Source organism: Bombus vosnesenskii, unplaced genomic scaffold (genome assembly GCF_011952255.1).
Source record: "Bombus vosnesenskii isolate JDL3184/JDL3185 unplaced genomic scaffold, Bvos_JDL3184-5_v1.1 scf7180000013295, whole genome shotgun sequence".
Taxonomy (NCBI): Eukaryota; Metazoa; Arthropoda; class Insecta; order Hymenoptera; family Apidae; genus Bombus; species Bombus vosnesenskii.
This window is the reverse complement of record NW_022882946.1, coordinates 6538597-6564873: the sequence shown is the minus strand read 5'-3', so window position 1 is coordinate 6564873 and position 26277 is coordinate 6538597. Positions and strand designations below refer to the sequence as shown.

At 39.3% G+C, this 26277-nt stretch overlaps 3 protein-coding genes across 7 annotated transcripts in view; 2 read left to right on the top strand and 1 right to left on the bottom strand.

Moving 5' to 3' along the window:
- LOC117233225 (WD repeat-containing protein 47) overlaps window positions 1-26277 on the bottom strand; it is a 79465-nt gene that overhangs the window by 32488 nt on the left and 20700 nt on the right. For all 5 annotated transcript variants that reach the window (XM_033493344.1, XM_033493340.1, XM_033493341.1 and 2 more), the window contains exons 2-6: window positions 21422-22121; window positions 20630-21233; window positions 20191-20539; window positions 12195-12305; window positions 11746-11824 (exon numbers count right to left, since the gene is read on the bottom strand). In XM_033493344.1, coding sequence (XP_033349235.1) covers window positions 11746-11824; window positions 12195-12305; window positions 20191-20539; window positions 20630-21233; window positions 21422-22102 — 1824 coding nt within the window. In that variant the 5' untranslated portion in view covers window positions 22103-22121. The remainder of the gene's footprint in view (window positions 1-11745; window positions 11825-12194; window positions 12306-20190; window positions 20540-20629; window positions 21234-21421; window positions 22122-26277) is intronic.
- LOC117233231 lies at window positions 2954-4447 on the top strand. The gene is made up of 2 exons (XM_033493353.1): window positions 2954-3252; window positions 3316-4447. The coding sequence occupies exons 1-2, from the start codon at window positions 3026-3028 to the stop codon at window positions 3413-3415; spliced, it is 327 nt and encodes a 108-aa protein (XP_033349244.1). The 5' UTR covers window positions 2954-3025; the 3' UTR covers window positions 3416-4447.
- Window positions 23384-26210, top strand: LOC117233230. Its single transcript, XM_033493352.1, has 5 exons — window positions 23384-23504; window positions 23594-24016; window positions 24090-24225; window positions 24701-25041; window positions 25602-26210. The coding sequence occupies exons 1-5, from the start codon at window positions 23487-23489 to the stop codon at window positions 25998-26000; spliced, it is 1317 nt and encodes a 438-aa protein (XP_033349243.1). The 5' UTR covers window positions 23384-23486; the 3' UTR covers window positions 26001-26210.

The window sequence follows — 26277 nt, the reverse complement described above, 5'->3', positions numbered from 1 at the left end:
TCATTATCAAACGATAATAACCGTGGGAGAAAACGTAATAGTCTTGCTTAAAACTTTTATGCAATGCAACGAAGAATATTCTTGTCACGATACAAAGAGACACGATATAAAGAACTTTAGGTGTATTTGCGTTAGTTGATACGGATAGATATAGAATCATAATGTATTCTCAAAGACGATGAATATATCTCAAGGGAAATAATATCTGATTTGTTTAAACATAATGCGGATAATTTCGAATCGTACGAGTACGATATTGACAATTATAGACACATTATATCATTGACACATGGATGATTTCAAGTAAACAGAAACTAGCCTAAAGCAATCGCAATTCGATACTAGTAATTCTAGATTCTACAAAGACACTGTCAAAAGCAGTAGACTATCAAAGCACATCTTTAAGGTATTAATGATTCCTTTGGTCTCGTTACATACAAAACCTCCTCGGGACCTCTAAGATCTCAGCAGGTTGCATAAGCTTCAACAGTATCAGTTCTGCGAATATCGAGGATCTTAATAGGTTTCAGGTGTTTCAAGATTTTCTAGACTTTCAATGGACCATTAGAATGATCTAAGTTCTTAGTTACCCTAAGCTTTCAAAAGGTCCTAGAAATCTTAACATCCACTGTCATCCAGTTTCCTAATTTTATCAAATTTGTCAGATTTAAGTCTCTAATAACAGAGCAGAAATTATATGCATTCAAATTTGGAATTATATGCAAATGAATCTAATGTTATCTGCAATGGTAGCAAAACCCATAATCGATATTTTAGCTTCAGTTTTGTGAAATAGGTACTACATACACATCATAGTTAAAGTAAATTTAATGCTTTGTTACGTTATAAACCTAAATCAAATTCCACTAGCATTCGATGGAATGAAACAATAAAGCAACTTGATAGAATAAAATTTATATTCTTCGATAATAAAACCAATTCTACTACAAATGCAGAAAATATTCCTATCTTTGGTCAATCCATCAACGAACACCAACTAGTGCACCGCGAGACAAATCGTTTCGCGAGCGGACGCAGTTGTGTGCGTTCGTACGTCAATAAGACGTCAATTTTTGTTAACGGTACCGGTCTGTTTCGGCCAATCATCTCGGACGTCGTACCGTGAGACAAAGCGGTTCCGTGCAACACGGCACGAACGCGAAATGCGTGTATTCGCGGCGCAAGAACGCGACACGCGTGCAGTTGAAAGCGCATCGCGGCCGATGCACGTGCATCGTATCGAGGAAGTAAGCCGTGGCGACCGGGCAACGTCACGTGCCATTCCAAACGGAAATTGCCAGCGCCGCGATTTCAGGAATTAGACCTATTACGCGGACCGTCCGGTATAATGCCGGAAAATGACGCGTGCAACTTGTCGATTCATCCCCATTACGCGTATTTTCGAGAGCCTTTGGAAATCGGTGCTGCCGATGTTCCCGGTATCGGGTCGACGACCGAGATTGAAAGGAACCAGCGGCACGTTAATTTCTCTTTTCCTTCGGTTTGGCTCGGTTTGAACGGTGTGCGAAGTTTAAATAAAATTCACCTGCGTGGAATATTTAACGAGATTTTAATTATGGAGGAGAAGATTATGGGAGTTAACAGGAAGGATGTTATTTTTTGGTTTTGATGTAATTAACAACCACTGATCTTAATGAAACATGATAGAAATTGAGGGATAATAACGGTATTATTTACGAAGAAAACTGTTAGGGTATTATTATACAATTATTCTAACGCAATTAAATATCGTATATAAGTTAAAATAATTGTCTAAAGGCTTTAATATAAATTTAATATTTTCTCTTTAGCAGAATGCTGTTCACACGCAAAACGCGGAAAGGACGTTTCGCGTTGTCCGCGCTCGCACAGATTTTTATCCCGCAAACGAGCAAAAACCATCGTCTTGCTAACATATCTCGTGTCATTAAGGTGTTAGGAAGCATCTTAGAATCGAGTAATTTGTTCCGTCATCATGGTTCGATGGTACTTCTAATTGGATACGAACAACCGAATTCGGTGCTAATTAAAGCAGAATTTACATTCGATCGGTCGCTACTTTCTCGATACTAACATCTCCCAGTTCCCCTTTCCGACTCTCCAAGTATCCTTTCAATTTTTGATGCACACGCTACGAGTTACGTAAAAAAAACTTTCTTTTCGATCGCGAATCACGCTCGGATTACATAAAAGAAGTTCCTTCAAATAGAAAACAAATAATACGTTAAAAACTGCGTGTGCTATTAATTCAACATGTCTGCTTCGATTTTTGTTTCAAGCATGCAACGAGTTATAAAACTACGTTTCAATCTATATGGCTATTTATCTGACATCTTACAGTATGAAATCTTATGTTATAATAGGCGATACGATATTTGCATTTCCTTATTAGCATCAATATACAAATGAGAATTCTAACGTAAAACACCATCAGCAAATTTATTCTACCAGACCAGAAATTGTGAACATTGGAAAACAAACAATGGGCATAATATTCCACTCAAACGACTATGCACTAATAAACGCTCCAACGAATCAACGAAGAACTTAAAACTTCAGTATCCAGCGTCTATTAATAAATCCATCTCGCCAGACCATGGAGCACAAAAAAGCCAGGAAACGGGGAACATAAAATTACACCCATTAATATCAGCCTACTAAAAATAAGTAAAACAAAATAATTAGTGCAGGTAAAATTCTATCCGAATGACTATTAATAACCATTCAAAAAACGAAGCGGACCTATCAACAAATCCATTCTACCAGATTAAACATCGAGAAGCAAGAAATTCTCATTATTAATCCATTTCAACACCACTAACACCCAACATCTACCAACAAATCTAACCTGTCAGCGAACTTTAAAAAACAAACATCTCAATAAATATAGCGCTTAACGCAAATGACCATGAATAAATAATTAATCAAATCATTAGGTTTATTATCCATATAATGACGCGATTTTTCCAGATTTTGCAAAACAGTCGAGTATCACGGCGACACAACGCGCCAAATAAGACGAACGATGGGGAACATTAAAAATACGAAACGATCGGTGGATGGATGGGATCGGGTCGACATTAATGACGCGAACGCTACTTTTAAATCGTCCTGGCGGTGTGGCCATATCGAGGAACCGCGGCGTGGGTCGCCACGCGTGATCGCTGTTTACATACAAGACGAACGCGAGGTGGAAACGAGACAAAAAGCTAAGAACGCGAGGAAAAAACGCGAGGTACAAGCGCCGTGCAGGTGAGTGTGGGCTGCTCATGGCCAAACGACGCGTAGGCCTTACCTGCGCCAATCTTGTTTCAGGAAATGCGCCACAGCATCGCGTTTCACCATCAAGACCAATGCCAATTCAGGAAGATTCAATGAAAATCACGAAAATTGTTGTTTCGTCCGAGTCACTTAAAACTTTAAAATCGAGAAGCAAAGTGATATTGTTAAAAGCATTGTATTTTTTAATTTATCTGCAAATCTGTTACTATCTATGTTATCTTTTTGCAACAAATGGGCTTTGGTTTCAGAAAATTGAACAATAAGGTTGTGAAACTTGCAAAGAGTGGGGTTGAGATTTTGGCTTCTGAGATTTACATGAGATTTACTTTTTATGATTTACAAATTGAGAAATGAATGATTTTTGTAAATGTTCTAACGGGTGAGCTATCGCGACCTGTGTCTACAATTCTACTTGTTAGGTACAGAAATTGAATGATTTGTTTCTTTTAATGGACGATGTAGTAGAATGGTAATTACGCTTGATGTATTATGTATTACGTATGCAAGGAATGCTTGTGTATCAGATAGAGGCGCGGTGAATAACAATGATTTGAACTCGCTTCTTAAATAAGCGAGTTACATATTCTCAGCGTTTGTGCTCGAGAGTTAAGGAAAACGAAAGCAATGGTGTATGCTGGAATGACGATTCCACCGCACCGATGCGAAGGAGGAATAGGAATTACGTAGCTGCGAATCTAGGCGGTATGTGTGCGCGTGTATGTGTATTCAACAGGTGAAATGCATCCAAGAGTTGTTCATACGAAAGAGGAATACAAATATTTGCTAATAGTCATAGGCTGTAAATAACCGTGACGTCTTTCCTTGGAAATAAAGCAGCAAAATTTATTACTTCGAAAGTATTATAATACAAGCAACACCAAAATCTCTGAAGTTTGAAAAACTGCGTATCAAAATCGAATCGAAGCATTGTCATGCCCTTTCATCTATTTTTAATCAACCTACGTGTCGCGAATTATGCATTGGAAGGCATACACATTCTCGATAATATTCACGCTTTCATAAACAGTCGATGTTATTTGATTTGTAGCAAATGTAAAAGATCAAAATCAAATCAAAAGAATTGTCATAATTTTTAGCCTATCTTTGATCAGCCTAAGTGCTACGGATTTTATCAAGAACGAGACGCATAGATATTCTCGATGCGGTGGACGCTTTCATAATCAGTCGATGACTAACAGCGTGTCCATACCGTGGAAGGCATGTCGATGACGTAAGTACGCAGCGAACACTTTGCATGTGACGGCGCCACATGGAAAGCACCTTAATGTCGTGAAACATTAAAGCCGTTGCACGATTGACACACGGTCGTAAATCAACGCTTTCGCGAAATTCAGCAGACGTTTTCTAACGACAGATGAAAGTTTTGTAAAGTATTACGCCGTCTCTATCGACGTTTCTTAGCAAAGTTTGAAATTTCATCGGGAAACCTGTCCACAAACGTTAGCGTATCCTTCGGCAGAAATTTTCGTTGCGATAAACTTGCAATCGAATTGCGAATGCTTGGACTCGAGAATGGCATTCTCACGGCCGGCCGAGTGCACCTTCTAACACGGGACGATAAATTCTGTCCGCGCGTGCAACGACAATCAAGCCCCGCACGTTTCACCACGCTTCGAGATGGTTTCTCTTGTCCCTCGCGGGAAAACGCCAGAGACAATGAGACGACGTCATTCGGCTTTCTGATCCGTTGTTAATATCTGACGGAATTTTGACAGCCACAATGGCTTGAGAAGACAATTCCAGAACAAACTTTCTATGCTTCCTTCTTTCAATCAGTTATTTCTAAGCCAGGTATTTCTTCATAATCGTTCGTAAAAGACAATTCATTTTGGAGTTCCGTATTAACAAGTTGGAATATTTTACCTGATCGACGCAATCGAAGGTTCCTTCCTCCCAAATCGGATCGTCCCATCCTCCGGATGATCCGGAAGAGCCCCTGCGACCCGGATCCCACGAGTTTCTCTTCGTATTATCCAAAGAATCTGTGGAGAGTCTTCTCCTGTCGTAAGAGCCCCTTCGACTAGAAAGCGGCGCTATGAATTTGCCGTCTTTTTTCAAGTTTCCGTTGGAACCCATCGAAAGATCAGTACTGAGCGTCACGTTTAAGTTGCTTCTTAAATTTCCACTAGATCCGGCCAAGCAGCTCTTCAGGTTCGACGTGCTTCTCGCCTTTAGATCGCTGTTCGACGAACTCAAGTTAGATTTCAGAGAATTCTGCGATATCGGAGAAGTCGCGAAAAGGCTGGCCAAATTGCTGGTGTCTCGTCGCGAGATTGGTCTCTGAAGACTCGTCATCGATTTTGCCACATAATCCCGTCTCAGTGGAGAATTGTAGCTTGACATGGTATCTTTCTTCAAGCAGCCCATTGATCGACCTATAGGATCGCGTCTTAGCGCCGAATTAGCCAAGGTGGACATGTGAGGATCTTTCTTCGTGTGATTGATGGCACTCATCGACGAGCCCAGGTGATTTTTCCTCAATGTATTGGGAAAGCTCGAAGGATGAATCTCCTTCTTCGGTGGTAGAGAACCTCTTCTACTCGGAGATGTTCCTGGATAACCGTCACGACGACCGAGCGAATCCCTCCTGAACTGATACGCAGCCCCAATGGATCCTCTACGATTCCAGCAATTCTCCTTCGCATGCTTGCCGTGGATGTCACAACAGCTCGTGTCGATTTCCACCTTCACTATCTCGGGATTATACTGCTGTTGTTCCAGCTTCACGTTTCTAAAGAGAGCCTCCAAACGTCGTATCGCTGCTTGCTGATGCGCCGCGGTAGACATGTTGACAACGGACCAATCGGTTCAATAACACGTCTGATGTTTGTTTTACCGAAATCGCTTCCTTGACTTGTCGACGCAACAGCTAGTTCCTCCGGACGCTGCAAGTATACTGAACTTCGTCGATGCACCGCATAGCTACTGCTTTCTATCGAATGCAACCTTCCTGTCACTTGTTTCCCGGTTCTTACCAGTCTTCGACGCGTGTGCTCTACGCGAAAGATCGAGTCTGAAGACTAAACGATAAATAAACAATTTAATAACAACGATCGAGTACGTTCCAAGATATCTTATCTTCTGTTTTGTATCTCTCGTTGATAGAAAAATTTGATCGAAAAATCGACTTCGAGCAGTATAGATTCCAATTTAGATTATTTTCTCTCTCTCTCTCGAGTCATGAAAAATGGCACACAACTCACTGACAACCTTGCGAAGAACGGTAATGTTTCCCGTTGAACGTTCCACGGACAATTTACAGGACGGAAACGTAATCGTAGTTACATGGAAACGCGTGTGCGGCGTAACACACGTCCGGTGAGGTACTGGGGAACTCCGTGAGGAGAGAGACCCGAAGGCCTCACAGGAGCTCTCCATACGGATCCCCACCCGACCGGTGGCATTCGTAAAGTCCAAGTCTCCATATTAGGTCAAACCTTATGGGTTTGTCGCGCAAAACTGCGGGAGAACACCGACACGTCCCTGACGGTCGTTGTAATCGGGCCGAGGGCCAACTCTTAACTTTGCCATTGCGAGCTTTACTTTCTTCTCTTCATGGCTTGTCTACCGCGTTCAAAGCTTTACGCTGTCATCGACACTGGCTGTGCTACGTCCCCACTGGTACTCGACGTTTCAGCCGATTGGAGACGCGTGTTTCGTTTTTCATTTATCCATTGTGCTTTTTATTGACATGAACAGATATTTCGAATGGTTTAAAGTTTAACTCTAACGGATCTATTATTTATTCAAAAGGATGCTTGTGAGATCTTATATTTTGTAAGTTTTATTACATTGTTTATATTGTTTAGTATCCTGTATGATGGATAGTCATTTTTTGAGTACTATGCAATTCAGTTTAAGTAAAAGAAAAGTAACATTATTTTAAAAAATATCACAGAAATATTTGGACATATCTGAATCAATTATTTTATTGGTTAGATTCTACCATTTATAAATATTGTTATCTTCGAGCTTCCTATAAAATACAGTTTTGTATATTATTATTGTAACGTGTTGCGTACTTGCCTTGATTTCTTCAAAGGAAACAAAATGAGCATGAACTATTTTATAAATAGTGTCTTACTGTTTCGTTATTCGCAACATCTTTGCAATCTCATGAATCACCTGACGATCATATTATCTCCACATAGAAACTATTATTTTTTATTTTGTCATTCAGAACAATATCTTTGTATCAAATTCGTCCAATTCTAAGTTCATTCATCAAATTATCGATTATATTGCGTTTAACAGCTTCTTGGTTTTTATCCAAAACATATTCGATCGTAACATAAACTGAACGTTCAAGAATGTTTTCCGATTCCAACAGAATTCCATCGAATTCTCGAGATGTCTACTACAAAACTCGAATTTACGAGTGTTTAAAATCGACCGGTATTCTTGGTACACCGGTGAACTCATTCAGATGTTTCTTTTTTTCTGCCTCGTGGTTGGTATTCGAGCTAAAGAAGGCTTTGCCTTCGGCAGACAAACGAAAGGGAAAAAAGATGTTTATTGGTCATTACTAGGAACGTCTGTGAGTCACAATCGACTGTGTCGAATATAGCGCTACACTTTAATGTTTCAAGAAAATGCTTGAAATCTAAAGCAAAGTAACAATGACTTACAAAACTAACAATGGCTCTTTGAAACTTTAAAACTTTTCATATATGATATACAGATATTGAATTCAAATAATCGAGGTAGTGTTAGAGATATAATAAAAGATATATGTCATCGTTATTCTACTAACGTTAGAAGATAATCCGATCGTTCATACAGTACATAGTTACACAACATTTCTTTTGAATATGTTTCATAGCCAGGTTACGAAAGTATTCCAATGCTTAAAGGTGAACGATGTTTACAATGTTGAAGAGATTTAATGAATGACAAATTCAGTTGATAATATCACATCGTGTTATTATCATTTAATTATAATTGTTATTGCGTATATTTTGGTGTATTTATTAAATTAGACGACATTAATACTCTATAAATAATTAATCCGTTCCCCAATTATGTAAATTGCCAACGGGGGATCTACTGCGTCGGTAAATTCATTCATGATCTGACGCGCTGATATTCTTAATTAATCCCTGCATCACCAACGAAAAGCGTTAATAGAGTAGTGATATTTGCAGAAACAAGCTCTCATGCATGTAACGAGATGGAGCTGCGATTCTATTTCACATTCTGTATGCACTGTATGCTCGACATCCAGAGCAAATGATATAAGACACCGATCAATATAAACGAACATCCCATGAATTATACATCGGTTTGTTACGTTCTACGTACAAAAAATTTTAATTCAGCTACGAGATAGATACTTATGGAAATCTTCAAATTTCCATAAAAATAATTACATAAATTGTTAAAATAACAAGGAAGTTTCATGGTACCAATTTTCAATTCTGTAATACCATGACTTCGGTGTCGTTTCCAAATATTTAAAAATTGGAACATCAAATCTTCGTCAATTCTAAACCAAACGACTGTCAACACTGCCGTTATACATTAATCATGAATACTAACGAGCACGTGCCATTATTAAGTTACTAGGCGTCTCTTCCACACCCACATGGCTGTCGATTCCAGTTCACCTTGACGGTCGAAGGTGTATCACGCTTTTAATTCAAGTAGGAAAAGGTATACCGTTTCGGAAAAGTGATACGTTGGCAGGTGTCCAGTTTCCAGTGGAACATGTGACAATTGTTGCGATTTATTAACAAACATAATACTCTGTTTTTCTCGAAAATGGCCACACGTCTATTCTCGAAAACTTTCTGCGCTTGAACAGCGACGAATTTTTTCACGGAGCTATACCCTCATGATTAGCTTGTTAAATTCTGTAAACGTTACATTGAATAAGCATTAAATCACAGACAACTGTGATATGTCTAATTAATATGACTTCTTTCCACACACATATTTTCCTTTTACTATTTACTGCGACATATGATAGTCGTAAATATTGAAATTAGAGTTTGTCACAGAGCGATCGCCAAGTTTGCAGCTCGGCAAAAATCTCGGAAAACAGTGATCACCTACGCGGAATAGCCATTTTTATCCGTGTTACGACGCGTCTTCTAATTGTGCGAGGAAAAGACGCATCAGTGCGCGACTGCATGTCGATTTGCATCCTGTAACTGCGTCATCGCGTAACATAATCCAGCGACGCTCAGGAATGAGCAATAGAATTTCGAGTGTGGGCGCTTGGACCTTGTCTTGCAATTAATTAAAAATCAAAGTACGTTCCACAGAAAATTCATGTTTCTAAAGAATTTGATCAATTTTTTTTCACTATACTTTGAATTTTTTCATTTAAAAGAGTACTTTTTATTTTTTTGTATAACTGTATTTCTTCAATGAATAATTAAGAAATAGAATAGTTTAACAGTTGCAAACGTTTTGATAAACTAAACTATGACTTTAACTATGTCTTCTCTCCCACGCGACGTAATTTATTTTCCTCAAAGTATGCGCGACACGCACGTTTATCGATGTCGTAAGACTTCTGTACTGAAAAGTAAATCCAATATGGATCGATGAACCGGTTCGTCCGCGATACTGGAAACAGACAAAACAGGCCGTGACCCATTACGACCATCAAAGGTAGACTACATCGCCAGCAGCTGTTGTTGGCGATCGAGGTGATCACGTACGGGGACACGACGTCGAATCGGAATCTATGCATAGTTCTGAATGGACACCTGGCGAATCACTCGAATCAAACGTTTTCGCAGTTCTACGAGATATTCTGTGTTGTATAATCGAATAATATTGATATCGTGAGTTTAATTCCAAATAGGAGATGATTAATCGATTGATCGATGTATATAATAGTAATCGATGTAGAAAATTTGAGAATGGAACAGCAAAGAAATTGTGCTTCCAATTATTTAACTAGAATTACGTAAAGGTTAATTCGAATATCAAAACATTCGAATAATAAAGGTATAAATTTTTGCGATTAATCCGTCATGGAAGCGAGTTCTTGCTGACTAAACGATGATGTAACGTGGCGCATGAAAAGATTCAAACACCGAATAATTATTACGATGATTACATGCCATTTTATTTCGACAAATACTCTTCAACACATGGTTCATGGACATGATAATTGCCCTACAATTTTGTCAATTCTTCTCTATTCGTGGTTTTTGCGTTGATGGTGATGCGAAGGAACATTCAAATGTAAACTGACAAAATGACGTCAACGACGTATTATCTCTACGGATCTTCAACAACGGAAACGTGTTACAAATAATCGTGGAAGATATTCGAAATGCGCAGCGACTTGCCTCGGTTACGTCACTGGCGAACTTTGCGGAAAAGAATTTCGACATAGTTGACGGGGGACAAGGGAAGGGGGAGGTTATGCGATCGAACGGCTAATTGCGCCGATTAAAACGTCTAATTGGCAATTCCTCGATTAACCAATCGATGATTACGGGAATTAAAGCCGATCTGGGCCTGGAACACCGAGAACGAAGTTTCTCCGAATGCTCGGCACTGTAATTTTCCAAACTCTGACACTTTCACCGGTGTAATTTGATCGCTGATTGAATTATATTAAATTGATCTTAAATCAATACAAATCGTTAACAGGCCGATAAAATGGTATCTTAAAACGGAGCATTTTTATGAAATTTAATTATTAACGGTTGGAATATTTTGAAATTACCTGTTCTTAATTTGAAAAGAAGTAGATATAGATAATTTAGACGTAACGTTTGCAACTATTCGTGGAAATTGCTGTTAAGCCAGTTTCTCTGGTGCGTTACGAGTCGAACCATAAACGAGTCACGGGTTTATGCGAGCGCTTACGGCAACAAGGAGAGACAGATAGAAAGTTGGACGTTAAATCGATCCTTTTTCCCGATTATCAGATTGTAAGTTTTTGATGCAATAAACGTACACAAGAACATCCGTTACAAGGCCACAAATATATTTTCTATTTTATGAAATCGTTTCTTAAGAAACCTATCGCTAATTACGAGTGACTGGTCGAAATTTCAAATTGGCGTGAAAAGGCTGTTGAACGGTTCGAATCGTCACGATACGCTCGTTTGCAATTTTTCGTATTAATAACAAATTTCATCGAGCTCCCACAAGCGTTATTATCAGCAATGCGTTTGCAATTCAATCAAAAAGCGAGTATATAAAGTATAAAGAACGATTAACAACTCGAAGCGATAAACGTCTAAGTTACATGATTCAAAATAAATCAACTGTTAAACGTTGTTCTCGTCAGCTTGTTATTAAATTACATCGAGCGTCGTAACGACGATTTCGCGCCACTGCTTGCGCAGTAATCGTAAATTAATTGTATCGGTGGTCCATGAAAGCATCAATGTGGTTTAAAATAGCGACGAGTTATTTCTCGTGAATCTTGTATATTCGGTGCAATAATCGTAAATGAGTTTATCGACTTACCTTCATCGGCTTGACGGCATCGTAATGACTCTCCTGTGCTCTAACATCGTAAGCATTGCCTAGCGCCGAGTTCTGTCTCCTGCGAGGACCATTTTCAATGAAATATCATGACAAATCGTTTCCTTTCGAATCTGGTATTTGAAAATTGCTGAACTTCCTACGTTACGCCATTGCGTATGCGTAGAATACACGCGAAAATATATAAAATATCTAAAGTCTCGTTTTAGTGTAGTACTCGTTACGCTAAAATAACTTTCTTATTCAATTTCCACTTTTTAGATTATCTTCATAATAATAGGAATTTATATAAATACTTATAGTTTAGACGTTACGTAAAAATGTGAATGTCTTTTTCAGAAATTTCAATTCTACTACAATTAAATGCAAATCTACGATTATAACTTCTTTCGTATAGATAATTAAGTAATGGAAAGTAGCACGACACTTACACTACAGGCTCAGATCCATTAATCGTAGGCTTTGGTGACTGGATACCAGATCGAGCAGGCGTGCTAGTGTGAACAGGTGAAGGTCCTTTACTCCCCAAAGGTTGCTTTATACTGTAATCGCAAAAGAAAGTATACGATCAGGCTCTGTCGTGACCGTGATTTTCTATAAAATCGTCGCATATTATACGCGATTGCTCTTCAATTTCGTAAAAACCATCCGTAACCAGTGAATTGATAAATTATACCGTTCGACAAAAGCGAAATTTCCATTTCGTTTAAAGTGACTATCTGACACTGAAGGATACTGTTGTTCTCGTGTTGGTAAATGTTTAGAGGCTGATCGGCAATCAAGATTTCCTTTGGAACATCATCAACGGAGTTAGGTTGGGGTTAGAAAGGTTATCCGAGGCACTGTTCATTATTCAGGCAAGACGTGACTTATGGAAACAAAGCATCCCGCATCCTTTACAAGTCGAATATGAATACAAACTCTGTCCCCAATGGACAACGAATGCGATTTAAAATAATTGATAAGATACACAAAATATTGTAGAATCAAAATTATTATTATACTAATCTTTTTCCTAATCTTTTAAATACCTTGCACAACCAAAACAATTCCAAACGTATGTTTACAGAACGATAGACGTTTCGTTCTTATGGTACAAGTTCGTTTCTTGCAATATTTACAAACACTTTTCCACGTCAGCGTTAAAGTAACGCGAGTGAGTTTCTCAATACTTCTAAGCCTACGACTTTATTACGTTGCATTTCGTCGTTTCGTTTTCATACACAGTGACAGGTCCGAGAATCAACACGCGTACTATGCGGGCTGGCTGATGGGAACTGGAAGCGGAAGCTGTTCATAATTCAGCGTCGCATTCTAAATGAACGACACTCAACTCGGTGAAACGATCTAAAGAGAGGCTACTCATTCAGATGCTAAAATCCTTCAGAAACTACAACCACGAGTTGGTCAAACATACATTTATAAAAATATTCTTTTTCTTTGACGACATAAAATATGAACCGCGAAATAAGAATCTACACCAGAGGTTGCAAAAAAATATCTTATCGTGTACCGATTGACACATGGTGGCGTGGAACCGGCGCTCCTCAAGCTGCACGTGCTACTGTGGTTGTTCTGTTTCGTGTAAATCGGTCGATTGCTCGGAGCCAAGCTGATACGTTCGGCAATCCGAAATCGTGGTATCGTCGGTTTGTGATAAATCATCGTTTCTTCACCAATCCAGTAAACTTCGTCGATCAAAAACTCACACTTTCATATCTTAGTTCGATTCTTCCTCGTGTCACGAGGAACGAAATCAAACTTCGTCACGACCAATCCCTTTATCCTCGTAGTCTAATTGCAAAGCGATCACCACTACACACCTGGACAAACTCGAACGATCGGATGTCTCATAGACCACGTAGACAGAAACGATCGGTTCGTAACGATTCGACCGCGCCACGGAATTCGAAGTGTTCGTACCTTATTTAGGGAGCGTGATCAAGGACCGAATGGAATGTCGAGTTCGCGACGATCCAACGTACCGTTTGTCTGTCCGTTTGTCCGTACGTATCTATGTGTATAACCGCGTCGCAGCCACAGAACCGGGGGAACGATGCTGCTGCGGAGGAAGCCCGACGTGAAGTATCGAGGGAGCCAAGCGTTGGCTACGATTTCGCCCGCCAGCGGCATTAGACTCGACTGCCCGTCGACCGACTCCGCTCGTAATAACAAAGCGTATCGCGACCTATCAGAGGCTGCTTTGATTCCCGCGGCCCTGCGCCACGTTCACGTTTGCACACGCGGTCTGCGATCAGCTGTGCCCGCAACAAACATACCGATCGAAAGATGCAGCCGCGAGCATTCGAGGAATCGTCTCGCAGTTTTTCTTTGCGCATGGATATTCAGAGCGTGGTTTAAACGAAGCGTGTTTCAGCAATTGTTAGGCCTTTGTGATCGGTTTGATTGCTTTCTGATCGAGCGAATTTCGCGGTTACCTCGCTATGGAATCTTCGATAATTGGATATCTGTATGGATGTTTCGATTATAGCATTCTAAATGCGGAGCTCTTGACAGAACTTGAGAAATATTGGCAGAATATTGCAGCTTTTAGTAGATATAGAGGGGAATTCTAGAGTACGTGATACGATACACGCAGAAATGTAATTTTTTCTTTCTGGATATCCGTATCAGTTGAAATCTTATAGAAGTGCTAGACGGCGTGTGCAGTAGATTTTATCAAGAGCGATAAGATTCATCGATGGCCGACAAAATGCACATCACAGACTTATACAAGATGTATTTTAAATAGGTAACTAACGCTTTTCAGATGCGACAGGACTTTTAGAAGCAGTAGCGTTTGGAGTTTCGCTTCTGCCTCAATAATGTAGACTGGCCCTTCAACGAATTCGAAGGTTAACGAATATCTTTCACTGGAATTCACTGCAACGAGAAAGTAGTATGGAAAAGGGTGGATGACCCTTTTTGGAGGAATCAAGAGAAGAAACATCTGGCAGATGTGGTGGCCCAAGAACAGGAGGGACAACAGACGTAGCACAGTTATTTCTCGCGTAAAACTACACGCATTTTTACTCTAAGCGTGCGGCGAAGTATCCTGCACGTTACACGCGCTGTATTTCACAACAGGTTGAACGCAGAACTATACTTTCCGCCATACACCAACGTGCGAATTCCTATAAATTTTCAAACGTCGCCGTATTCGCGTATAAATTATTCATTCTACTTTCTTGAGTTATTGCTCCCATAACATTTATATTGTTGCCTTTCTTCTCTACTTGAGCCTCTCATTACACAGATACACAATTTCTTAATATTCGATTCTCAAGAAACAAATTACTTCAGAAATTTGTTCATCGCAAATAAGTAAATTCCAGGGTAACACTAGAAAACAGGGTTACATTATTTTTTAATTTATGAAGTTGGCCAATGCGACTTCTGATTCGCTCATTTGAACAATGATATTGTTACTGCAAAAAGAAAAACAAATATTCTCATGAATATGCAATAATTTTCAAACAAATCCTACATTATCAAACTCTAACCCTGTAAAATGCAAATTTCGTAACGAAGCATCAGTGAAAACAAACTATTGCGAAAGAATGGGACACCATCGTCCCGTCACGGCACCTGCAATCGATTCACCTTGAACCAATGCGAACTAACCTACTCCCAATGTACTTTTCCACGTAAGAACGTTTACAACACCTGCTATTCTTCGATGCTAACGAGGCGATTCGATTCGAGATGGACGCCCATTTCGCGATTCCCTCTCGTTTTAATCGAGCAAGTCTCGAACAAAGCAACGTCTGTGGCCAATCTCGGCCGGTCACGCGTACTAATTGCGTGCTGCATCTCGCGGTCGACACGCGCAAGTAGGCGGACTACCGTACTTACGCTGGTTGAAAGCTTCGTTGGCTGAGGAATTGAGAAAACGCGGTGTCGCGAGCCAAGAAAATCCACGAATGACTGGCACTGTCGACGATCTTCACGGAGAAAGCAACGTCCGTGACAATCGCACGCTGACCGCTCGACAGCTCGAACGAATCGAGAACGTGCGTGCGAGACATTCGCGAATTTCTATCTTTCTACGCTAAATCTGTCTTCCGACGTGCTTAAACTCAATGCCTCACGATTCATTCGACGACTCTGGTCACCAGAGTTATTCGAGGTAGCTGTCTCAACTTGTCTCGCGTAATTTGTATCTTTGAGAGAAGTTAATAAACTGTATTATGGATACGATTTGTGTCTGTCACGCGTGAAAGATAATACGCGGTTGGTAAGTGTGTTACCACGCAGAAGAATGCTTTATCCTGAAGTAATAGGATGGACAATAATAAAGTAATTTCTACGAAGAACGCGAGTTAACTGGGGATTGCTTCTAACTCGAAAATGTGACAGCGCGTGGCCATTTAAAGGGATTCACTGGAAAGAATCGAGCGCAGTGAATCATTAAGAACGGCCTCGTTTGTTGAGCCGGTTGAAGGATCAAGGACTACCGTACGCTCCTTATTTCAACGACCGCAAAGCGTAAATTTTACTACTTCAAATATGTTCGTATTTTGTGGTTAACGAAGTGCCAGACATTTGAAATTCCTTTGGCCCGTTAATTCCACGACTTACGTCTCAGACGTGTCAACGTGATTGCTAACAAGTCTCGTTAGTATCTACACAAATGTACACTATAGAAACAGTATACCATTAAAATATACCAACTCGCTGTAATTCGATGTAAATGGATTTCACCTGCCCTGTTATTTTCATTCTTAGTTTGATTTATTTGTTAAAACTCTTTGATTATCAAGTTCAAAACAATTGAAGTGGAAAAGAAATCATTCATTTACTTATTTATTCGCGCAACAAAATTCTGTTATGTAAGATATATCGTAGAAAAACATTTATCGTTCCCTTTTTTTAATACAATGAAAAGATAAAAGAATATGTGGTAAATTCAATAAAAAATTAAAGAAGATACCAGGAATAATCATTTCTGATGAAAAAGTAACTTCAGCTTAAACTGCTTGACGCGTGCAGTTTTACGCTTGTTTGCGAAGGAAATACAATATTGTCGCTAACTCTGATTTATGCAATTCTCATACAATATTACTGTAATGAAAATATGAATTACATACTTCCACACAAACAAAGAAATTTACTACACAAAATATTGTTACGATCTTTGTATGAATCGATGCTTGCAAATTACTTTTAAGTGCATTCAATTCTTTACTCTCCTTTCCTTCAACTTCTAAGCTTTTAATTCTTTCACTGAAAATTCTATGAAAAATTCGTGTTTTGACAGTAATGTGAGATCGGAAAGCTCTCCATGCACAAATATGTACTAGGATCGTGAAATATGAACAGTAGCAGGCGACGGCGACAGCGTAGTGGGTAACGTAGTCGGCTATAAACGCCAAGGCGGCACTCGGATTCGATTCCTAGAACAACCATAGTCACTATTTTTCACGACTCAACAGTAATGAATGACCTGCAAATGCTCTTCTCAAATAGTTAGTAGAAAATGCTCTCCTCAAAAACAGATGGATCTGCTCCTGAGGAGCGTTATTCTTTTTTTGCATTCGATTGCTCTTCTTAAAAACATTTTTCTTTAAACTTTATTAACAGATTCGAAATATTTTTGCATCACTCCTTTGATCCTTTCAAACGTTTCGTTAAATTCTTTTGTTCTTCCTGAGTTATTCGATCGAAATTAATCCACTTGTACTGAAATAAGTTAATCGATTCTGTTAATGACTGAGTCAATCGAACGTTTTTTAAGCAGATATCACGATCTTACGGTTCCTTTCAACCGAATCATTCCATGATATCATAGATTATAGATAAGAGAAGGTATGAATCAGCTTTATGATACTGAATCTAAAAACTGTCATTGTCAATAGCAAGAGCAAACAAAAGGAAAGAAGGACTAAGTAAACGTAATCTCTCTAAAAATCCTGTAATATCTAAAAAAAATTGTTATGTTGTCCGAACAATTGATGATAATATCAAATAAATGTTGAAATGGATATTTGAATAAATATTCGATGTATGTAATATCCATTCTTCATTGTTTAAGAACCGAATGCAGTCATAATACGACACTATTTGCATACGTATACAAGAAATTGAAACCGACTACCGCAAGCTCGTCACGTTGCAACCACGATATTGTCGCCTCTGAAATCAGTTAAACTTTGTTCGCCAGCAATCCACAGTAATTAGCATTTTGCAGACTGAGGATGCCCTTCAAGCCCTGTTGGTATTTGTTATTTCGCTTCATTTGCAGTTACGATTAATTTTGCTGAAACGAATTCCACGTTGATACACATCGAATTACTCCTCGCTACGTATTAGGTTGAACGAAACGTTTCTTTCCTTTTATAAGGACATGATAGATACACAACATTTTTGTTTTATATTATTTTATTGAATTATGTATGATCTATTTTATTCCATTGGAATCAGAACAAAGTGGATCATACATAATTCAATTTTGTTTCAATAAAATAAAATGGATCAATAATAAAATTAATTGAGTGCAATTCAAAGTAATGAGTACATAATTCAACGAAACAATATAAAACAAAAAATGTTGCGCATCTATTATTTCCTTATAAAACGAAAGAAACTTTTGAGACAATATACATTTAGATCTCGCTTCAATAAATTGTAGCTAAAAATAAAAAAGTTAAATATGTATAATTAATAATTTCACCTGTATATTCGAGGTAGAGAAATTATTCGTAAAATTTACGAAATACTGAATGTTTGTACGAAATAATTTACTCTTAGCTTTATCCAGAGACCGCATTTACATCGTCAAAGAAAAAGAAACGTCTAGACGATACACCGCATACCAGAAATTTGCACATTCATCTGCGTTTTATGAGGAACCGGTATACATGAATGAGACAATGAGACCATAAATATGCAGAACGAAACCATGAAGCGAGAACCTTCGATGGGGCCCAAACCAATGACGAAGCTGTATGGTCACGATTTCCCTGTGACAACGTGCGCGTACTTATTCTCATACATCCGGTATCCGGACTCGGAACAATGTCAACGATCGGTGCCAATGAACCGTGTTTGAATTCCACTTTCATTTCTTTGACGCATCGATACCGCGAACTGGCTTTTTCACGACAACGTCATTGAGAATTATTTAGGTCATTTGACGTTATCGAACCGCGTACAGACGATGACAAAAGATATGATAAAAGATCAGATATTATATATTCTGACCCGTTACAAAATAGGCAAGGTGAGTCCATATCTAGAAATCTATGAATTTAAAAAATGGTAAAAAAAAATGGTTCATAATTCTGAATGGTAAAATATAATGCAATGTTGCTTCTATGTAAATATCTTGATAAAGTGATGAACTAAAGCTGATAGCGTAGCGTAGAAAGTTCACGAGATCGGCGTTTAAACGCCGTTTTCAGTTATTATCACCGGATGCGACCGATATGCCTTTGCAGAAAAGATACATTGCACTTGACATCTCATGGCGATGGTAATTTTAGCTCGTTACAAGACATTTACGAGGATACAGCCGGGACCGTTTATTCGTTCGCGAAAAGGAATGTGCATGACACTTACGAGGGATGACTTCCCGCCGCTACTGATTTGTCTACGGTGAAGTTTTCGGTGTGTAAGCTCGTGGGAAAACAGAATTGTTACGATCGGCAACGTTCAAAAGAAACGCGTTTTCAATGAACTATAAATAAAAGAGTAAAAAGGTAGGTAAAAGGTAAAAAGAGTAAAAGAAACTTTTTTTACAAATACATATTTTTATAGCCCCTGCAGAAATTTCAAATTCATATACGGTATTGAGTACCTCTGTAAACTCTCGTCTTTTAGAAGTCGATATTTGAACAGAGAAATAGAACTGCGATAAGAGAGCAAAGGTCAAAGGGTATCGTCAAATCAACAAAATAATCCGGGGTTTCTTTTGAACGTTTCCTGTGGAGAATTGCTATTTCGATCCGTGCCACACGTTGCTGTCTAGACCGAACAAGTTATTCTCGGCCCACGCTTTAGTACCATAATAAGCGCGACAAAGGCATTCCTTTGCTGCCATCTGTTAGAGAATGTAGCCAACTACTCGGTATGATTGACTGTGCTCTGCAGAACCTGCGAGACACCACACGGAAAACAACAGTATTTGTCTGCATTTTGTCGCATGAGCAACTCGCCGGGAAGCGAGCCAATGTTAATTCGAAGCATCGTACCACTTTTCCGTGATTGCCTCGTGGTGATAATCGTCAGCACTCCGGCCACTGAATAGCGGCGCATCGAAACGCGACAAACAATACGCTTTTGTTTCTCTGTTCTCCTATCGTTTACCGATCGGACTCTTTACATTAAAAAAACTATCAAATCAAACAGTGAATATTTATCACTGTCGAAATTATACTGGCGATATGAAAGTTAGTTATATTGGCTAACAATAAAACTTTCACTTACCCATCTCCCTGAAGTCTATTATCGACGACTTGAGAGGGTAACGGAGCCGACAACTGTCTGACCAAATCATCCCATTCCCTTTCTCTCTGTTGGAACTTCTCCTGCAGCCTTTGCTTCTGCTTTTGGTACTCTTTAAACAGGTCGCCGTTATAACTCTGCTCGAGATGCTCTCCACCTAGGGAAGCCCGAACAGGCATCGCAGTAGGTTCCGTGATCTTTGCCGCGACTCCGGTTGGTTTTTCTGCCAAGGAATCTCTTCTCGAACTTCTGGCCGTCGATGGGGCGGGAGATTCTCTGCCTGCAACTCTACGCTCTGGCGTGGAGGCTGCAGAAGGGTCAGCTTTGATACCTAAAATGAGACGCATGTAAACGTATTAAAAATAACAATTTATGACATATTACTGTATTAATAAATAAAAATAAGAATAGGTAGGCTTACCCTCGGGACTTTTCGATTGTCCTCTCGTCCTCGGCGGAGCTTTCGGCTGGCTGTTGGTCGTTGTTTCTTGTATAGAAGGCAGTTGCTGAAATTCAGCGTAGCTCGAGCTAAGAAAGACGTCACCCTCGTTCTCAAAGAGTCTGTCCACGCTGGTGTTCATTAATTTGTTATTCTTAAAACCGGTTAGATGAAAGCTCGCGAAAGATGATCTTGACATCGGGTTTATATCACCGGTAGACAAAGCCATTAGCGCCGCAGATGGTATCGGCGTATTTTTAGGCCCGGGACTCCTTGGTCCAAGCCCAGCTTCTAAAGCGGGCACTAAACTTCGTGACATCATGTCAGCCGCGGATCTTGGCCTGGTGAACGGCATCGCGCTATGCGGGAAGGTCTTCGGCTTTATAGGGGTGATCAACATGTGTTCCGTCCAGGAGGTCTCCAAAGATGGTCTCTCGAGCCGTTCCACATCCACGTTTAACGTTCGTTGAGCGAAAGGTACGGCGAACGTTTCCGGCGGTATACTTTGTAGCCAAGAAAGCAGGCTTAGGTCAGAATCACTGAAACCTACTGAGCCGTCTAACAGTCTGGAAAAATTCATTTCCACCTGTAATACAAATTTATATCTTAATTATCGTTAATTATCTTTAAACTATAAAGAGAAGTAAAGTTAATATATATCTAATAGTATCTACGTACTTCAAGTACAAATATAAATATTACTCGAAGTATCTGTCCTAGTATTTCAAATAAAAAAGATAGTCGGATTAAAGATAAAATGAAAACAAATGTTACCTGTTCGCTCTCCTTCGAGCCTGTAGCTTTAGCCTGACAATAATTAACGCAAGACTCGTACAAAATGCCCTTGATGATCAACTGTATGAGCCGATCGTTTTTCGCGGAGGTGACGGGATGAGCAGGATCGGTGCTCTTTCTGTCGCCAGGCAGAAATTTCTCAACCAACGGATGCACCTCGCGAAAGCACTGAACTCTGGCATTGCTAGGATTCCAGTCCTTATATTGCAAGTGGTCCGTGAGTCGCGGTAGCGTTAGCAATAGGCACAAGCTGCTGTACTCTTCTTTCGATGGCGCGACCTTCTCGAGGTCGCTCAAAACCTTGACAACCTCTTCGACCGCATTGTCGACACTCCCGTTTGTCCCGGCGGCGATCAAGTTCGCCTCGGACTTGATACACAGCAACTCCACGTACTTGTGCCTGAGGATCGAGTAGGTGAACTTTCTCATATCGAAATCCGGCAGCGCCTCCAACGGCTGAATGAACTCGAGCACGTCGTCCCATTGTCCATCGAGGATCAGCTGACGGAGGAACAGGACGTCGTCGCTGTACTGACCATTTATCACGCCAGTTTCTCGTTCCAACGAAAGCTGCGAGATGTGAAGGTCACGGCTGTGGAGGAACTCCAAGGTTAGTCGTACCACATCCTCCTCGCGCAGCGTCAGGTGCGCCGCCGGCATCACGTACCGAATACGCAACCTGGACAGTTTCCAGAGCAGAGAATTACAGCCTCGACCTTTTGTATCGAGCGTGACGAGTTACAAGAAATTTCATTGATAAACGGTCGAATGAAATACGGCTCGACAATTTCGATGATATTGTGACATCTACCAATTTTATGCAGCTTGCATATATAGGTTATATCTGTACATTATATTGAACCAAGGGAAAAAACGATTTTCTGTTAATACAAAAACAAAGACCTACATATAGATTATGTGAGTCGAGAATGTGGGTAGGTTGATATCGAAATTGTTTTGCTCAATGCTAATTTTGCGGTCGATAATACTAAGGTTCAACGCATCACGATCTGATTCACCGGGATTGCTGTTCGAACGATACGTGTTATTGCAAAACTGAGTAATGTTACGCTCGTAAGGAATGTGCGAAATCCTTGCTTTTATAAGTTCGTTGCACTTCGAGGCCACCGGCCCTGCTGACACGCCCTGATTGTCGCACGAACTGGGTGGATAGATTCGGACGTTGATTTGCTATTCCCCTACTAAACTACTCTTTCCTGTGCGTGAATATTTCAAACATAAAATCGCCCGCGTTTGCTTCCGTTTGTATATCGTTTCGATGTTTCTAACTCATAGATTCACCGGTCAGACGATGAAATCGCACGAGTTGCTTCTTGAATGAAATATGCACAGCGGAAAGGCTCGGAAACGTTTAGTAGATTGGAACGATGACATGGATTTACACGAGGGCCGTTATTATGCGGCCACCATATGACGATGATATTCCATTTCGTTGCAAAATCCTACAGACTCGATGCAGCAGGGAGAAACTTGATATTTCGAGCAACCCCGTAAAATCTCCTACTTTATATTCCTCTGGAAATCTCGTTCTATCCAACTTGCTGGGAATCGAAGCGCGAACGACGTTGGCGGAGAATATGGGTGTGAGGAAAATTGTTATCGACTGCCTCCATATGGTGCCGAAAGTTTCTTTCGAAGCGGCTCTTGATCAAAGGGTGTGAATTACGAGATTTGTATTGCTTCACCGACCAGATGAAATACGACGAAACGAAAGGTGATTTCTATGGCTGAAAGATTTCACCAAAAATACATTTTTATTAAAAATATATATATATATAGCATATGAAATCGCGATGAAAGCAATACAGGTGACAAGCGATACATGAATTTCGTAAAACAGTGACCCATAAAAGTCTTCTGCGAATTTGCTAAATTTCCCAAGTTTGTAACATGCTGGCTTGACAAAAGTGCGTGCCAGACGAAATACGTGACATCAGCACCTTCGTCCATTAATTTATGTGTCTTTAAAGCCCGCTGCGCAGATTCGATCGAACTGTTGAACGATCAACGGTAAAGTACAACAATGGGGCAATTAACGATGGTAAGATCGCAATAATTGACGTTTGAAATCGTAATATGTACACTAAATTATAAAATATCACGCTCATATTTGATAATATTTGATTTCAGTTTTTAATGGCTATTTTCCTAGTCCACTATGCGTTTGCTGACATTATGATACAACCTGGATACGAACATTCACACTCTACACAGAAATCAGATTTGGAGGAAGAACATCAGCCCATAACTCAACCTCCTGAAACTCTTCCAAATTCAGAAGACAAAGGCCATGAATCACATCCTCAATCACACAGTCCACGCCAATTAGTACAACAACAGGGATACATGGATCCAGGGTATCATTTGGAACTTTATCCAGTGTATTCGGATTCATACCATGTTCCCGCTCAAGCATTGTCGCCGATGTTTCAACAAGTAATATTGCCACCTATGTCAAGAACTGCTTACAGACGACTGCTGTCTGATATGAATAGCTACGGATCAGCAGGAATTCCCGGGGCAGTTCTACCCTATTATCAATATCCTCCTATAGTGAGCACGCAAAGTTCATTATTACTTTCAGCACTGTCTCCTGTAATTATCGATTAACCGATCATTTTTTTAGGCAGCACACAATCGATACAGAAGATCTAATCCAAGCGAAGAACCCGATAGAATACAAAGGGATGAACACGATGATGTGGCCACGAAGTCGCCCTTAGATGATTCGTTATCGGTCGTTGATTTGCAAGATCAAGAGAGTAAGATAATTATTTTCAAGTACAATATTAGTGTTACATGTGGAATGTTGGCTAGTTGAATGATACAGATACTCTGATTCTTGGACGTATATATGTATAGCAGAATTTCAAACGAAATATTAGTTATGACCTTGTTCAATGAATTCTTATCGATTCCACTTACATATCTGGTCGTGAGCTCCTATTATACAAATGAAAAATCATAAAAAGAGAAAGAATCGGTGAACTTTTATGATATGCATTACAGCTATGTGAATTCTACTACAAATGATCCATTTGCAAATGTGATCATTTTGACCAATGACAAAAATATATTCGCCCCATTTTTCAAATTATGTTATAGCCCTATTATCTACTATATTACCTACTATAAATCAATTAGACTTACATATCTTTCACTACCCAACTTTTCACCTATGAATAATCTTCATAAAAAATCGCAAATAAATTCTATCAAATAATGATGTTTCTACAGAGAAGCGCGTGAATACTCGTCAGAGTGTTTCATTGTTGGGCTTGAATCCATCGAACATGTATCCTGTGCAGCAACAATACCGTTCTGTGGAATTGAAACCATCCTATAATCCCTATCAACAAATACCAGCCGAAGTAAAGCAAGAAATGCCAATTGCTAGTCCTATAAAAACCACGACTTCTTTATTAGCCAACAAAGATCTTCATCACGCATTATTATTGCAAAAAACTTCCCCCCAAAAACAGCAACAGAGAAATTCCTTGGATTCCATGGTCTCTGCTTCCGTTCAATCGTCGCCAGTTGATATCGTGGGAAGTCAGCGCGAATTTAAAATTTCCACGGTAGGAATTTTTGTTTTATATACACACAATGAACCATACAAAAATTGTTTCATACAAAGAACTGTTAAATTCTAATGACTTTGTATACGTTCATTACGGATTTGATCTTATTATTACTAAACCAACTAAACTAGAACTACGAATATTTTTTTTTCTGTAAACTTCTACTTTTACAAACGCAACAGAAATCTATTCCACTTACTGAATGTCATAACAGATACTATACTTTGATTAGTTCGTATTTTTATCATATTTTTTTTTATTTTAGGAATTATGTCTTTCAATCTCGCATAAATCATTCACAGTCCATTCATTATAAATAATTTTCCAACAAATAATTTTCATACACAATGCCCGTTACTATTATTGTATAACTTTAAATTGTAAAATATTTTTTCACATTTTCGTGATTTTGCATCGCGTCTTACATAACGTATGTGATATGCATAATCTAAAAATATGTACTTTGACTCGGATCATGATAAGATATATCGTAATTGATAAACGTGTTAATTGACAAAGAGTAATGGATATGAATTTATTTGCAAATACCTGAACAGGAAAAAGCTGATAATCATAAGGATCAAGTGGGCACGAAGCTGGGGGATATCTACAAAATAAGGGTGCACCAGCACGTGCATAACCACGGGAAAATCAAGGATAACATGTCAAAAGAAAGTTACAGCATCACGATTCCTACTAACGCGCACCACGACGCAGAGCCATCGAATAATTTAACACCGATACAGCCCGCTGCAGAGCAAGTTTATAGTAAGCCAACTGACCTGGGGACAAATTATTTGCCATACACTCAGTACACCGTTGCACCTCAATCTTATCCTGTTAGCGATTTCGGTAATTATGTTTGGTCATGCCCATATCCGTCCCCCTATTCGCCATACAGAATTTGTTTCGATACCAATGATATACAACAACCTGTCGTATATCAGTTAGCTTAAATGAATCTCGACTTTGCAAATCAAACGACCACGCAATTTAACTACATAGCTATACTTTTTGGATTTTGTATAAAATGTTTATATCACGATATTTTATATTTTTTCACGGATATTACACGTCAATTAAGCATCTATCGAATATATATGTAAATTTCATCGTTCTTAATCGATGATTAGATGAACATTTTTCAATAAACGTATAACCATAAACGCCGTCAAGTTTATTAAAAGCTTCCCTACCCATAAAGTGTTACATCTCGTGCCGTTAACAAGGAGG

Excerpts from the sequence above, each read along its gene's own strand:
- LOC117233231 (XM_033493353.1), top strand. The coding sequence starts at position 3,026 with ATGGGGAACATTAAAAATACGAAACGATCGGTGGATGGATGGGATCGG. Across the intron at positions 3,253-3,315 it reads GAGGTACAAGCGCCGTGCAG|GAAATGCGCCACAGCATCGC; the intron begins GTGAGTGTGGGC and ends ATCTTGTTTCAG.
- LOC117233230 (XM_033493352.1), top strand. Across the intron at positions 24,226-24,700 it reads TGATTTGCAAGATCAAGAGA|AGAAGCGCGTGAATACTCGT; the intron begins GTAAGATAATTA and ends ATGTTTCTACAG. Across the intron at positions 25,042-25,601 it reads GCGAATTTAAAATTTCCACG|GAAAAAGCTGATAATCATAA; the intron begins GTAGGAATTTTT and ends ATACCTGAACAG.